At 39.8% G+C, this 12,323-nt stretch overlaps 1 protein-coding gene across 1 annotated transcript in view; it reads left to right on the plus strand.

The window, feature by feature from the left end:
- Positions 1 to 12,323, plus strand: part of STAG1 (STAG1 cohesin complex component) — a 149,680-nt gene that overhangs the window by 101,361 nt on the left and 35,996 nt on the right. Inside the window, exons 11-14 of the mRNA XM_059479133.1 lie at positions 2,317 to 2,415; positions 7,024 to 7,103; positions 8,857 to 8,964; positions 11,201 to 11,315. Coding sequence (XP_059335116.1) covers positions 2,317 to 2,415; positions 7,024 to 7,103; positions 8,857 to 8,964; positions 11,201 to 11,315 — 402 coding nt within the window. The remainder of the gene's footprint in view (positions 1 to 2,316; positions 2,416 to 7,023; positions 7,104 to 8,856; positions 8,965 to 11,200; positions 11,316 to 12,323) is intronic.

A 12,323-nucleotide genomic window follows, 5' to 3' on the forward strand; every position in this document is an offset into this window, starting at 1 on the left:
GTTGTGTGGAGGGCTTTGTTTTACTAGGACTTGTAATTGAAATAAATTATTCCTTGAATAATTGCAGTGGATTTTTGGGAGCATATTCTAAACCTTGTAGAACATTTCCACAAAGTAGCACCTCCAGAATGTAGTGGAGCTGCACTTCACAGCTCTCAGCCCCCTCCTAGTGTCTTTGAAGTCCATCCATTTCTCACATCACTCCCTTTACCCATCTGTGGAATCTCACACTCTCATCTGTCACATCCAGCAATTTCTCATGTCATGTGCAGTATTTTCTCCCACCCTCTTCTGTTAGTTTAACCTCAGGCCAGGGTCTAGTCATCTGCCTGCAGCCTTAACACATATTTATACCTCAGCTTTTTGAAAATCAATGTGTTCTTTCATAGCAAAGAAATTTTGAATTACAGTGTTAGGATAAAAAACTGGACCATTTGGACCAGGCACAGCAGAATTCTATCAGACTGCTCTTCCTCTGCTTTGTAAGGTACTTTGTTCCAGGCCGCAGAAGTGCCCTGGGGTTCTAAGTCTTTAAATCACTGATGTGTTTAATGTCCCAGTCTACCTGATAGGAGGTTTTATTGATGTTGTGGATGTGTCATCTGCAGAGTGAGACAGACTGTAGGCAGAATGGGGAAGAGTCTGGGGCAAGTGTCAAATAATGAAAAGGGAGGGAATGGAGAGAGACATTTTGGGAGGCACAGAAAGGAGGGTGGAGGTGCAACAGGAAGAAATTGGAAAAAAATGGAGTAAGAGCCAACTGAAAATGCAAAGCTTTCAGAAGCACAAGATCCCTTAACAGCATGATTTTCATTGGCACTGCCTGACAAAACTGCCAGCTGGTACCCAAGTTTCTTGATTTTGCTTTGCTTTGATCGGGAGATAATTTTTTGCTATAATTGGTATTTAAAAAATGAAGGCTGAGGCAATAGCCATAAGCTATTTCCACTTCACATGACTAGCAGTCACCCCAAAATTATTAACTTCTCTGGAAGTTTGCTGCTGCAAAAGGAGACAACAGTGCAGGAGATTCCTGAGGAATTTCATATTCTACTTCAGAAGACATACGAATTAAAGCACAGGGAAGAACAGTTCTTACACTTCTTTGTAGTAGCTCCAACATAGTCTTTCAGAGGTAGAATACAGAAGTTTAATTCTCTAACTTGGAAAATACTTATATTTTGTTTGTTTATCATGTCTCTCAGATTTCAGACAAATGTCTGTAGGGATTTTTGGTTTTTATAGATTTTCATTTGAATATGGCTTTCAAGTTTTGCCATTCTCTGCTTTTAAGCATCTTTTTTATTCCTGTGTATCTGGGAGCATAAATTAAAAGTGTACAAACTAGGATATAATTGGGTGAAAAGCTCTCTTGAAAGTAAGAGTTTTAAGTTATACTGTTCAATCTTAATTTTCATACTCCATTGATGTGTGGAACTGTTTTGAAGCCATAATTGTCTCTAGATACCTGGACAGTCATGGTTCTTAAAACCAGTTCCTAACACATAAGAAAATGCTTTTTCCTTCTTTGCAATCCTCTTACTTTGCTTATTGTCTGTTTCTGTGGAGAGGATGAACCCAGGGTCCTCTGAAACAGATGTTCCTCTTGTGCTTGACCTCCTAATTAATTAATGAATGAATTAGTTAAGTTCATCTCTTAGTTTACTATGTCTCTTGCTGGCCTTCCTGTCCATCCTGTTTGCAGCTTTTACACTGGTATAAGTTTCTTATGAATCAACCTAACAAGCATTCCCACCCAATTAGTTCCTTGCTAGAAGGTGTTTGGGGTGTTCAAAGCTCCTGTGAGCCAGATGAATCTCACACTTATGAAGAACCATCTTGTGTGTGGTGTGTTGAGGGTCTGTGGCACATTGCTGCTCCTTCACTCTGTAGTGACTCCACTTTATAAAAGTAAATTGACACTCCAGTGAACTCCACAGAGTATATTTGAGTAGATTTGTGTTTATAACATTTTTGCTAGCCACACTGCCTGCATCAACCACTTGGAAATCCTGCATCCTTATTTTGGATTTACTTGCTGCATTCTTTATCTTTTTGTGGAGTCACTCGAAAGGGAAGCACTAACAGACATATAAGTGATGGCACATTAATTCTTTCTGTATGCAAATAGGAAGAAATTCAGCATTGTAGGTGACTGCATGTGGGTTTTGGTTTTCAGCTAAATTGCAAATTGGCTTTGGTCATTTGCATAACATTTTAAATGTACATTAAACAAATTACAGTATTATGTTTTTTAATATTCATCTGCGTTTGGTTAAAGTATTCTGACAGCTAATCTCAGTGTTTTTTATTTAGCAAGGTGAAGTGAGGTTGAAGTGTTTGAAAGCTCTTCAGAGTCTGTATACCAACAGAGAGTTGTTTCCCAAACTGGAGCTGTTCACAAATAGATTCAAGGTAAGATGAAATACAGTTTTTGGAAGGAGGACAGAAAGTAAAAGTGTCATCATCCTGTTGTGGTCTTTGAGTCATGTCTATTAAGAGTAAACTCATTAGTTTGGGACACGGCTTGTAACTGCACCACTAAAACCATGTTACTGAATGCTGAAATTAAGCCAAAGCCATTTCACAGAGTTTGTCTTGGAAGATTTGTCAGACTTAACCAGGATGATTATTTGTCTGTATGTATTATTTATAGCTTATATATTGTCCTTATTCAATCTGCCCGTACTTATTTAATTTTAGATTTATTGATTTTAAAGGATGTATACGAACACAATCTAAAATATAGCTGAAAGTAGCAGCCTATAATGAAAGATTGTTTGTTACACAGCTTTTTTAGCTCAATATGTGCTTGTGTTTGGAGGGAGAGTCACTTGGATGTGCATCACAGTGCTTTACACAGTGAGCTGGCCTTGCTGCAGAACAGGAGTCCACATTGTGCTTCCAAACCCCTTGAGCCAGATTGGCCCTTCAGGAGAGGAGTGCTGGGGGGATATTTCATGGGCTTTTTATTAGCGCAAACTTTTTGTGTAATATCTGGATAAGAATGTGGCTGTTAATTCACTTTGTGGTCTGACTGCTTTATTGTACAAGTGAACTGTCTGGAGAGATGGGTGTGGAAACCTGTCCCTGCTCTTGTTTGGCTGCCTGCTGAGGAGAGTGTTCAGGCACTGCCACCATGTCAGCTGCTCCCTCTCCCCGTGGCTTTTGTGTTCTGCAGAACACACTACTGTGGGAAAGGCTACCCCCAAGGAAAAACTCATTTATCTCATTTAAATCTTTATTAGAATGCTGACGAAAAATATTGTTTAGAAAAGAATCAGAGCCGACTGGTTTATTTTAACTTAAATCATTATTATAATGCTGATTAAAAATTCTGTTTAGAAAAGTGGAGATTTAAATATTTATAAATACCGTGCACAAGATTTAAACTTCTCCCTGTAGATTCTCCCTGTATGAAAACAGTTTATAAAAACATGATAATCAGCCTTTTTCCACATTCACTTGAGATGCAGGAAAAAGATGCTTAACCTGCAATAAGCCTAGATATTAAGGAAGGCTTTTTTCCAAAATGATAATTATATAATAGAGCAGACTCTTTATTAATAGTATCCTTCTTTAAGATAACAGTCTTAAAGGGCAGATTAAATAAATGTCTGCCAGAAATGAACTAAGTATAGTTGGCTAAAGTAGGAGATAAAACTCAATCATTTTAAGAGACCACCTAAGGACCTGCATTCTTCTAATTTTATAAAGCCAGTTTCTGGCACTGTTGCAGTAAAGACAAAATGTCCTCTCATAGGAGAGAATCTGGTAAACAGATTCAGACCTCAAAGTTATTCTCTAATGCCTCCATAAGTCTGCTTTGCTTTATCCTCACAGGGCAACCAGAAAAATGGACCCTCTAACTCTGATGATTTTCCTGTTCTGTGCAGATTTAGATTTGTTTATATTTGCTGCTTCTGTAATTCCATTTATTTTTAAATTGATCACTAAAGCTCTTATGGCCTTTTATCTGTTTCTCTTTAGTAGAAAATGTACTGGATGCTTCTTTGTCAGGTTCCCATAATTTGTAAAAGAAAAGACTGCTTTGAGGCTGAACTCTCCCATGCACCTGCGAAGCTTTCAGGACAATTTGAGACGCTTTGGGCAATAGTTACTCTGTAATGTACTCCAGAAAACTACAGGGACATGAAACCTCTAAATACAGCTTGCTTTTCACAGCACAGACAATTCTCTTAAAGGAAACTGCGTTGCTGCTTGCCTTGGAATGGTACAGGGAATTTGCATTTCTGTCTAAGAGGTTCAAAGGGAAGGGAGCCTTGTTAGTAATTCTTCTTTCTTCTGTCCCATATAAGCTTATTTTACTACACATATCTCTATCATTATGAAATAAAACAGAGGAGAAAATGCTCAAAGTCTCTGTGAGCCTAGAGAACAGATTTGTTTAACATAATGATTAATCACTTTCAGTTTCTGCCACATCAAGAGAACAAAAAGCTGGCATGGCCCAAATGCCTGCACTTGGATTTACAGCTGTGCTGTCAGGGATGTGGCCTTTGGCACCAGGATGGAGCAAAGTTCCAAATTAATGCTTTTTGAATCTCTGATACATTAACTAAATGTCTTGCCACCACAGACTCTACCACCACCTCTTTGAGAAATAATTGACCTAACTGCCATTTTTACTTCCATGGCTGCTTATTTATATTTCTTCCTCAGAATTTAATCGACCTGCACAGTTCAGCTGGTGTTCAGTTCAATCCATTCAAACTGAGAGAAATCTCTCTAGAGGTCTTCTAGCTGTTAAAAGAATAAATTAATTTGATCCAGAGTGCCTTGTGCTGGGCTGTTAATATTTCACCTGCTTCCAGAGAGCTGTGACAAGGATGTGATCCTTTCCCTCTTTCAAAGAAAAATGCCTGTTCTTTCCAGCATTTGTGTTTCTAAGAGTAGGTGATATGCAGGAAAATAAGCTTCATCCATCAAAACAAAAATTTGTCCATCAAAGAGAAGACTTTTGTTTTCCATCAGGAAATCCTGTCTGACACAGACCTTAACTGACCCCATATGGAAAAGCTGTGAATTAACTGCCCTGCAGGCAGTGCCAGAGTCCCTCATCCCTCACCCTGTGCTGTCTCCACAGCCTGGGAGCACAAGGAGAGAGAGATTGGCTCCTCAGTCTGCCTTGTTCACAGCCAAATATAGAATGGAAAACTGATCTTCAGAGACATTCAGAATTAGTATTTCAGCTTAAAAATCTAGGCCTGTGCCCTGTTCTGCTGCTGTACAATGGCACAGGGAATCTCTGTAAAGGCAGATTGAGCAACTGGGGGTTGGAACTTCCCCAGCCACTGAAGTTACACCCTCAGAGGCACTGGGGGTGTGGGTCTTGCTGGGAAGGCTCTTGGGGCCTGGCTGGTGGGTGCCACAACACTGAGGTGCTGGCCCCAGGGCAGAAAATGACACATCCCTGCTGTTTATTTTAAGCCTGATATTTTTGGGGAAAATTGAGAGAACAGTTTTTTAGGATAAGGAAACCTTCTCGCATTGGTTGGTTTCAAAGTCCCAAAGGACTCCAGATTCATAGGGTACCTCCTGCTCTGTGGACAGGAGAGTAGATTCCCTCCCTGGGGTGTAAGATAAACTCTGAGAGAATATATGAAATTCTAGTGAGACATTTAAGATCAGGATCTACGGCTGTTCTTTCTTATGGTGCTCTTATTGCTGTTCCTTGGCCAGGAACTTAGGAAAAGTTGACAGAAATTTTTTTTTCTTGTTCATAACAGAGTGTCCTGTGTGGAAAGTTGTTTCTTTGGGACTCTTCATGGACTTCTCACAGTCTTTAAAGCTGTTTAGATCTACATGAAATGTATCAAATTCTCCAGGAGCTTAATAGTGATTGATAGAGGCCCCTTCAGTCACAGTGACAAGAAGTGTCTCTGCAGACTTGGTTTTGTTAGGAAGTAACAACTGAGACAGCCATGATGCATTTTTTAAGTACTGATCTGAAATTTCTGTATTGAAATAAACAGTTTCTTGATGTTCCCCTTCAGCCCTTAAATGGAATAGTAGAGAAGAAAGGTGAAAACCTTTATTTTGCTCTGGTTTGCTCTGGTGGCTTTCACTCTTGTTGCCATACACTTCCCTTGTTTATTCTCCAGTCCCTGATTTCTATTTTTTCATATCCCAAAATGTCATGGAGTAACTACTCCTTCCTGAAGCACGTTAAGCCAGCAAAATCAAGTTTTGTTTTCAGATGGCCTGATTTCTCTTCAGTAACTTGCTCAGTCAAGCAAAGAGCACTGAGACATACTGCATTTTTATGGCTGGATGGAAATTCTCCCCAGATAGGAAGGACAACATACACCAATCACAGCTATTTTTGCCAGTAATCAAATTGAACCTAAGGAGAGAGAAATCCCTAAAAGACTCCTCATAACTGCAGGGTCCTTAGAAGTTAGAAAATCGTTAGATTTGACAGGAGAATGATGTGCTTGTCTCCACTAGAAGGAATATAGGAAAACACAAAATCAAACCATGGAATTCCCCACTTTCCTGGGGAAATTCTGTAGTATAATGCTTGAGCTGTGCTTAAAACCTTGAGATTTAGACAGGGAAAAGGTCCCAACTTTACAGGCAACCTGCAGATGCATGAATTCAGGTGTGATTTTTCTTCACAGTGTTTCTGTATATGCAGCATTCCTTCCTCTGAAATTATTTGGTTTCAAGGGAATGCAGTGGGGCAGTTTTTCTGCTGTTGTCCAACCCAAGTATGTGACTTTGCAGGAAAGACCTGTTAAATTGATCCAACCCAGAACAGTGCTGCAGCTCCCAAATCTCCTCCCTCCCTTTCTGGCAAACACCAAGGATAAGGACTGCTGAAGCACTTGTTCCTGTTATAACACACAGCTAAGGGGTACATTAAAAAGTTGGGTAATATTGAGGGGCTCTCGTTGTCAGCATGCAGTTGAAACATCTTTCTCCCCAGAAGCAGTTTTTCTGTAACATCTGCTGGCCTTGCTGTGTTTGTGCTGTCACTGACCTGGAGTTGCCTTGCAGGACCGCATCGTGTCCATGACGCTGGACAAGGAGTACGACGTCGCTGTGGAAGCCATTCGGTTGGTCACGCTCATCCTCCAGTGAGTGCTGCCCCACCCAGCCCCTGCACTGCACTGCAGAGGTCCCTACACCGCTGCCATTCCAGTGGCTTGGGTGCTTTGCTTGGGTATTGGACTGACCGTGCTAATTTACACTTAGTGTGGAGGTGAACTGAACATATGATATGGACATGAAGCTAAAGTTAGGTATTTCGTTTCATGGAAATATAGGAGGCAAAGTTTAATAATGTGCGGATGTTTAGGTGTCCACACATTAATGCATCCATTGTGTGGAAAATGCCAAAGGGCATTTCTACCTTTGCCAAGGGCAGAACAACTGTCCTCCCAAAATGAGTGGCTGTGGGTTATGCTTGCTAGAGTAACTCCAGCAGTAACACAGATCCACTGTAGGGAGAGTTGATTGATTTCCTGACACAGCTGGAAAGAGTTACATGGTAGGACACCTTTTTCCAGGCTTTTCCATGTGGGGATGCAATGGCTCCCCTGAGGTAAGGACCACCCCAGACATCCTCCTACATGCTGATGTGGAACCAGCCTGTCCCCAGCAGCCTCGTAAGGGGCACTGCTAGGCTTTTATAATATATTTATTAAAAGCTGTATTAAAGAACATCTGGTTTACAAGCAGATGCACAGAGTTTTTGCCTCATATTTTATATCCAGTGGCTCCACTTTGAAGAATGTTTTTGGACATGCAGAATTTGGACAAAAGACTGCCCTAGCCTTTCCTTAGTAAAGTCTAGACTTCAGCTTTTTATTTATGGGTCACTCTGCTTTAAAGAGATTAGCCTTGTAATATTAGCAAGAAATGGAATCTTGCATCTACTGTTACATTTTTAAAGTAAATATAACAAATATGATCTGAAATGACATGTAGAGCACATGTCTTCCCTCCATTATTAGCAATTTTTGGGAACACAATAAGTTTTAAGGTCAAAAATTACCCAGTTGCACTTTTTTTTTGTCTGTTCCTGCTTTCTTTTTGGTTGCCTTTGGTTGTCCATTGAAAACACAGGCAATGCTAAATGCCTTTAGCATGAGGAGAGTCTGGGTCACCTTGAAAAGCACAGGGCAATATTCTGGCAGGTAGGAACTCCAAAAAGGTGTCTGGAGCAATGCTGATGGAGAATGACCAATTAAAATTATGTCTAGTCTGATGCCAAATGATTTAGACTCCTGATACATAAATGGCTCTAATGGATGCAAACTAAACAAGGATGGAGGTAACATTCTCTTTGTGATAGTGCTGGTATTTTTATATCATTTTTGCTAAAATTCTGGGACAATCTGCCCAGGGAAATGTTCAGAAGTGGGAACATGGATTATTGGTGAACCCAGAGGGCCTAGGTTAATGGTGGGACTGAATGAGCATGGAGGTCTTTCCCAGCCTAAAGGATTCTGTGATTCCAGGTTTTTGGTTTATGCTGTTTGATGAGTGTTTGGCATCTTGCAGTATGTGCACTGAAGTTTGTGTGATGGTCTGAGGAATGAGCAGGGGTGGGTTTGTATGCAGTCATGCTGATATTTTAATAATATTATTTTTTCTCTATATTGATACAACTGGGAGAAGGAAATCAGAGAAACTTCCAGTCTTACAGACCCTTTAAATACATCTGTATTTTCAAGTTGAACCAAAGATCCTTGAAGTCCCTGTTGAACCATGCAGGATTTTGTGGGAAGTGAACCAACCTTGTAGCTGTCCCAAGTGAGCTGTGGGAGGTGAGGGGATGGAGATGAAACCTCTGCTGTAGCTGAGGTGTTGTTGTGACTCTTTCAGTGGGAGTGAGGAGGCTCTGTCCAATGAAGACTGTGAGAATGTTTATCACCTGGTGTACTCAGCACACCGGCCTGTGGCAGTAGCAGCTGGGGAGTTCCTCCACAAAAAGTAAGTCATCAGTTACTCTGGAAAAAGACCAAGTTTGTGAATGCTTCCTAAAGAGATAACATCAAAAACCAAAGAAGCAATGGAGTGAAATATCTCAATTTAGCAAATCGGGTATTTCATTTAAACCAGAGACTTTATTCTCTTGTTTAAACAAGATCTGAGGACTTGAAGAAACTGAATGTACATTTTTCTTGCTCTGCAATTCAGATAACATTTCCCAGCTCCTTGAGGGTTAAATATACAAAGGCTGCACAAACTTCTGAAGTTGGTTTAAGTTCTGCAGCACTTGCTGAATTCCTGGTGTGATAAGATACATATATTGGGCTTGCAGTCTGGGGTGATCTACCTGATATGTCAACAGTCATAATTTCTAGCAAGTTTTAAGACAGTTTATTTCTCTGTTGTGAACTTGAGAAGTTTTTATGTAGCAATAACTACAAAATTTGTTTCTAAACTCACTGTCTTCCCCTGAAAATATATTGCATTATGGTTACATCTTTCATGTCCTCACTGTGCCAAAGGACATGATCCAGCTTTTCCATGGATGTGACACACCACCTCTGTAACTGTGACCAGGGCATTGCCACATCATAAGAGTTAACTTCTTCTTTTTATTGTTTGCAGTTAAAAATCTTTCAGCAGGAATTTGATTTTTTTTCCTCTCATGGGTTGTGACAGAGTTTTTTATTACATGTATAGAGGATTTATATTAGAACCCATGTTATCTAATTTTTTCATGCCAAGATACAGGTAGGAAAAAATACACAAAGACACCTGTTTTTCTTTGCCAATGCTCTAATTGTCTATGGTTTATTAAGCATTTACAGCTCTACATTGTAACTGTAAGCTTCCATTGGTGGATTTTTGGAATTCCAGCTTGTGATCAAGCACTACCCGTTTCAAGGAATACGTGTGTAGATTTTCATTAATAACAAGACATTGTACTAGTCACTGGAAAGGGTTGGTTCTCATTAAAAATACACACTAAAATTCCTTTATTAATCAACACGTGACAGAATACTTTTGAAAAATGCTTCAAGGTAAATAAGGACATACCTTCTCCACAGTGTACTTAGGAAAAAGACAAAACTTCATTTTGACTTCTTTTACAAGGTACTAAGCTGTGTTCTGCAAATGTGCCTCAAGGCTAACAACATGGAGACAAGATTGTCCCATTCTTAACTAATTTTGTCTTGGTTTCTGTAAAGAAAATCTCCAGTTAAATAAGTTAGAATCTATTTCAGGCATTTGAGGTGTGATTTATCTCACCTAATTTAATACATTTCACAAGCACTTTCTCTGTGATAATCATCAGCCATGCTCTCTGTGCTTGGCCAAGGAAAGCAAATAGTACAGAGGATATAAAGGATCACCAAATACAGGAGCACTGACTCATCCCTGAGGTGCAGGTTGTGAGGTATCAGCACCTGCACAGGTGCTCATTGCTTATCTGTTAAGATAAGCAGGGGGGATGAGGTAATGTTTTTAACTAAAATACAACATTTGTGTGTAACTTGTTCTTCCCTCTAGTGAAATAGAGCACTGAAATCAGAATTCTGTCTTTCACATGTTAATCTGCTTTGTGATTTCACTGTAAAAGCCAGGAGCAGCTTTCAAACTTCTCAAAGTAAAGCAGTCATTGCTGTAACAGTAATACTGGCACATCTGAGGTCTCTTGGAAAATTTGATCATTGAGAGGAGTTTGGGATGGGCCATGCATCAGGGAACCCGTTGCAGAGTGTTTCACTTACCTGTAAAACCCAAAATAATGAGTAGGAGCTGGTTTTATCTTTGATGCTGCTCCTGGTACCTGAGGTTGGCTGTTTGATGGATGTCAGGTTTGTTTGTCCCATGTCCCAGCCAAAGTGATGCAACCCCAGCTCCCAGTGCATTGGTGCAGTAGGTGCTGCCTCCACTGCAAGACTGGATAAGTTATAAATGCAAAACTGTACAAGTGATACAAATATTTGAAACTATGCAAAACCTTCAATGTAAATAGGTTTTGGAGAACTTTTTCCTGTGTGAAATTCTTGTAGCATTGTGAACTTAAAGACTGAAGACAAATTCATCTCTTCAGACAGGCAGAGGTTGTGGCCTCTTTCCATTGAAAGAAATAGCTTGAGATACTTGCAGTGTTTTATGAACAAATTTACTGTATCAAGAATGAATGCTCATCATATTCTTGCAGAAATGAGAATTGTTGTGATAGCCATGAGCTCCTTCTTCTTATTTTCAGGCTGTTCAGCAGACATGATCCCCAAGCTGAAGAGGCTCTAGCAAAGAGGAGGGGGCGAAATAGCCCAAATGGAAACCTTATTAGAATGTTGGTTCTTTTCTTTCTTGAAAGTGAGGTAAAAAAGTCATTTTTAACCTTTAAATGTTTAAAAAAACTGGAACTTAAGTAGTGATTTATCAACATACAGTAATAAATTGTCTTTCTTTTCCCTTTTATTTTATATTTTTAGAAATACCATAAGCCCTTTTCCCTGCCCCTCCATTTCTTTTTCCATTAAGGAAATTGATCTGAAGATCTTCATGGTTTAACTCCTGCATGTCCCCACTGTACTCACACTGCATTGCTGGTGCTGTGGTGGCTGCCAGGGTACATTGCTGCACACAAATGGAAATGGTTCTTTGCTTACATAACCATGCAAGGAGAATACCTCTGGAGTTATTCTTTGGGGACTAAAATAATTTGAATCAGGACAGGACAAAAATTGTATAATATCTCCAATTCTGCTTAGAATCATAGATTAACTCAGTGGGAAGGACCTGAGGGTCCTTAGCTCAGAGCAGAGTCAGCTGTGAGATGAGATGAGGTCTTCCAGGGCTTTATGAAGATGCATCTTAGAACCTTTGGAGGATGAGGAAAACAAGCACAGATGAAGTGTTTGGTGAACACACCCAGGGTGGGGTTATGCCCATGATTTATAGAGACAGCATCTATGGGAAATTGTGTGGTACATGTAGTAACAGTAATAGAGATGGGGAGTGGTGGTGGAGGGAGGAGAATTTCAGAAGGTACTGTCAGGTACAGGATGTTCTTAAGATAGAGGGGGAAAGGTTCAAAATTATTGATTTGATTTGATAAATAAGCAGATTGAAAGAAGGGAATGACAGAAATATTTCTCTAGAGAAGGGACTGTAGTATATTTTGGGTAAAAAGCAAAAGTAAAGATATTACAATTGGTTATTTTAATTGTTATGAAGCCTTGAACAAGGGACTTGACTGAGAGAATGAAAAGAAACACTCAGAGTTGCTGAGAAGGAAGGAGAAAATTTTGGTACAGGTCTTGTTTTTTAGAAACACCTCATAAACCTAGAAATTATTCTGAATGAAATGTCACTACCTGTGTGGT

The sequence above is a fragment of the Ammospiza nelsoni genome, chromosome 10, assembly GCF_027579445.1.
Source record: "Ammospiza nelsoni isolate bAmmNel1 chromosome 10, bAmmNel1.pri, whole genome shotgun sequence".
Taxonomy (NCBI): Eukaryota; Metazoa; Chordata; class Aves; order Passeriformes; family Passerellidae; genus Ammospiza; species Ammospiza nelsoni.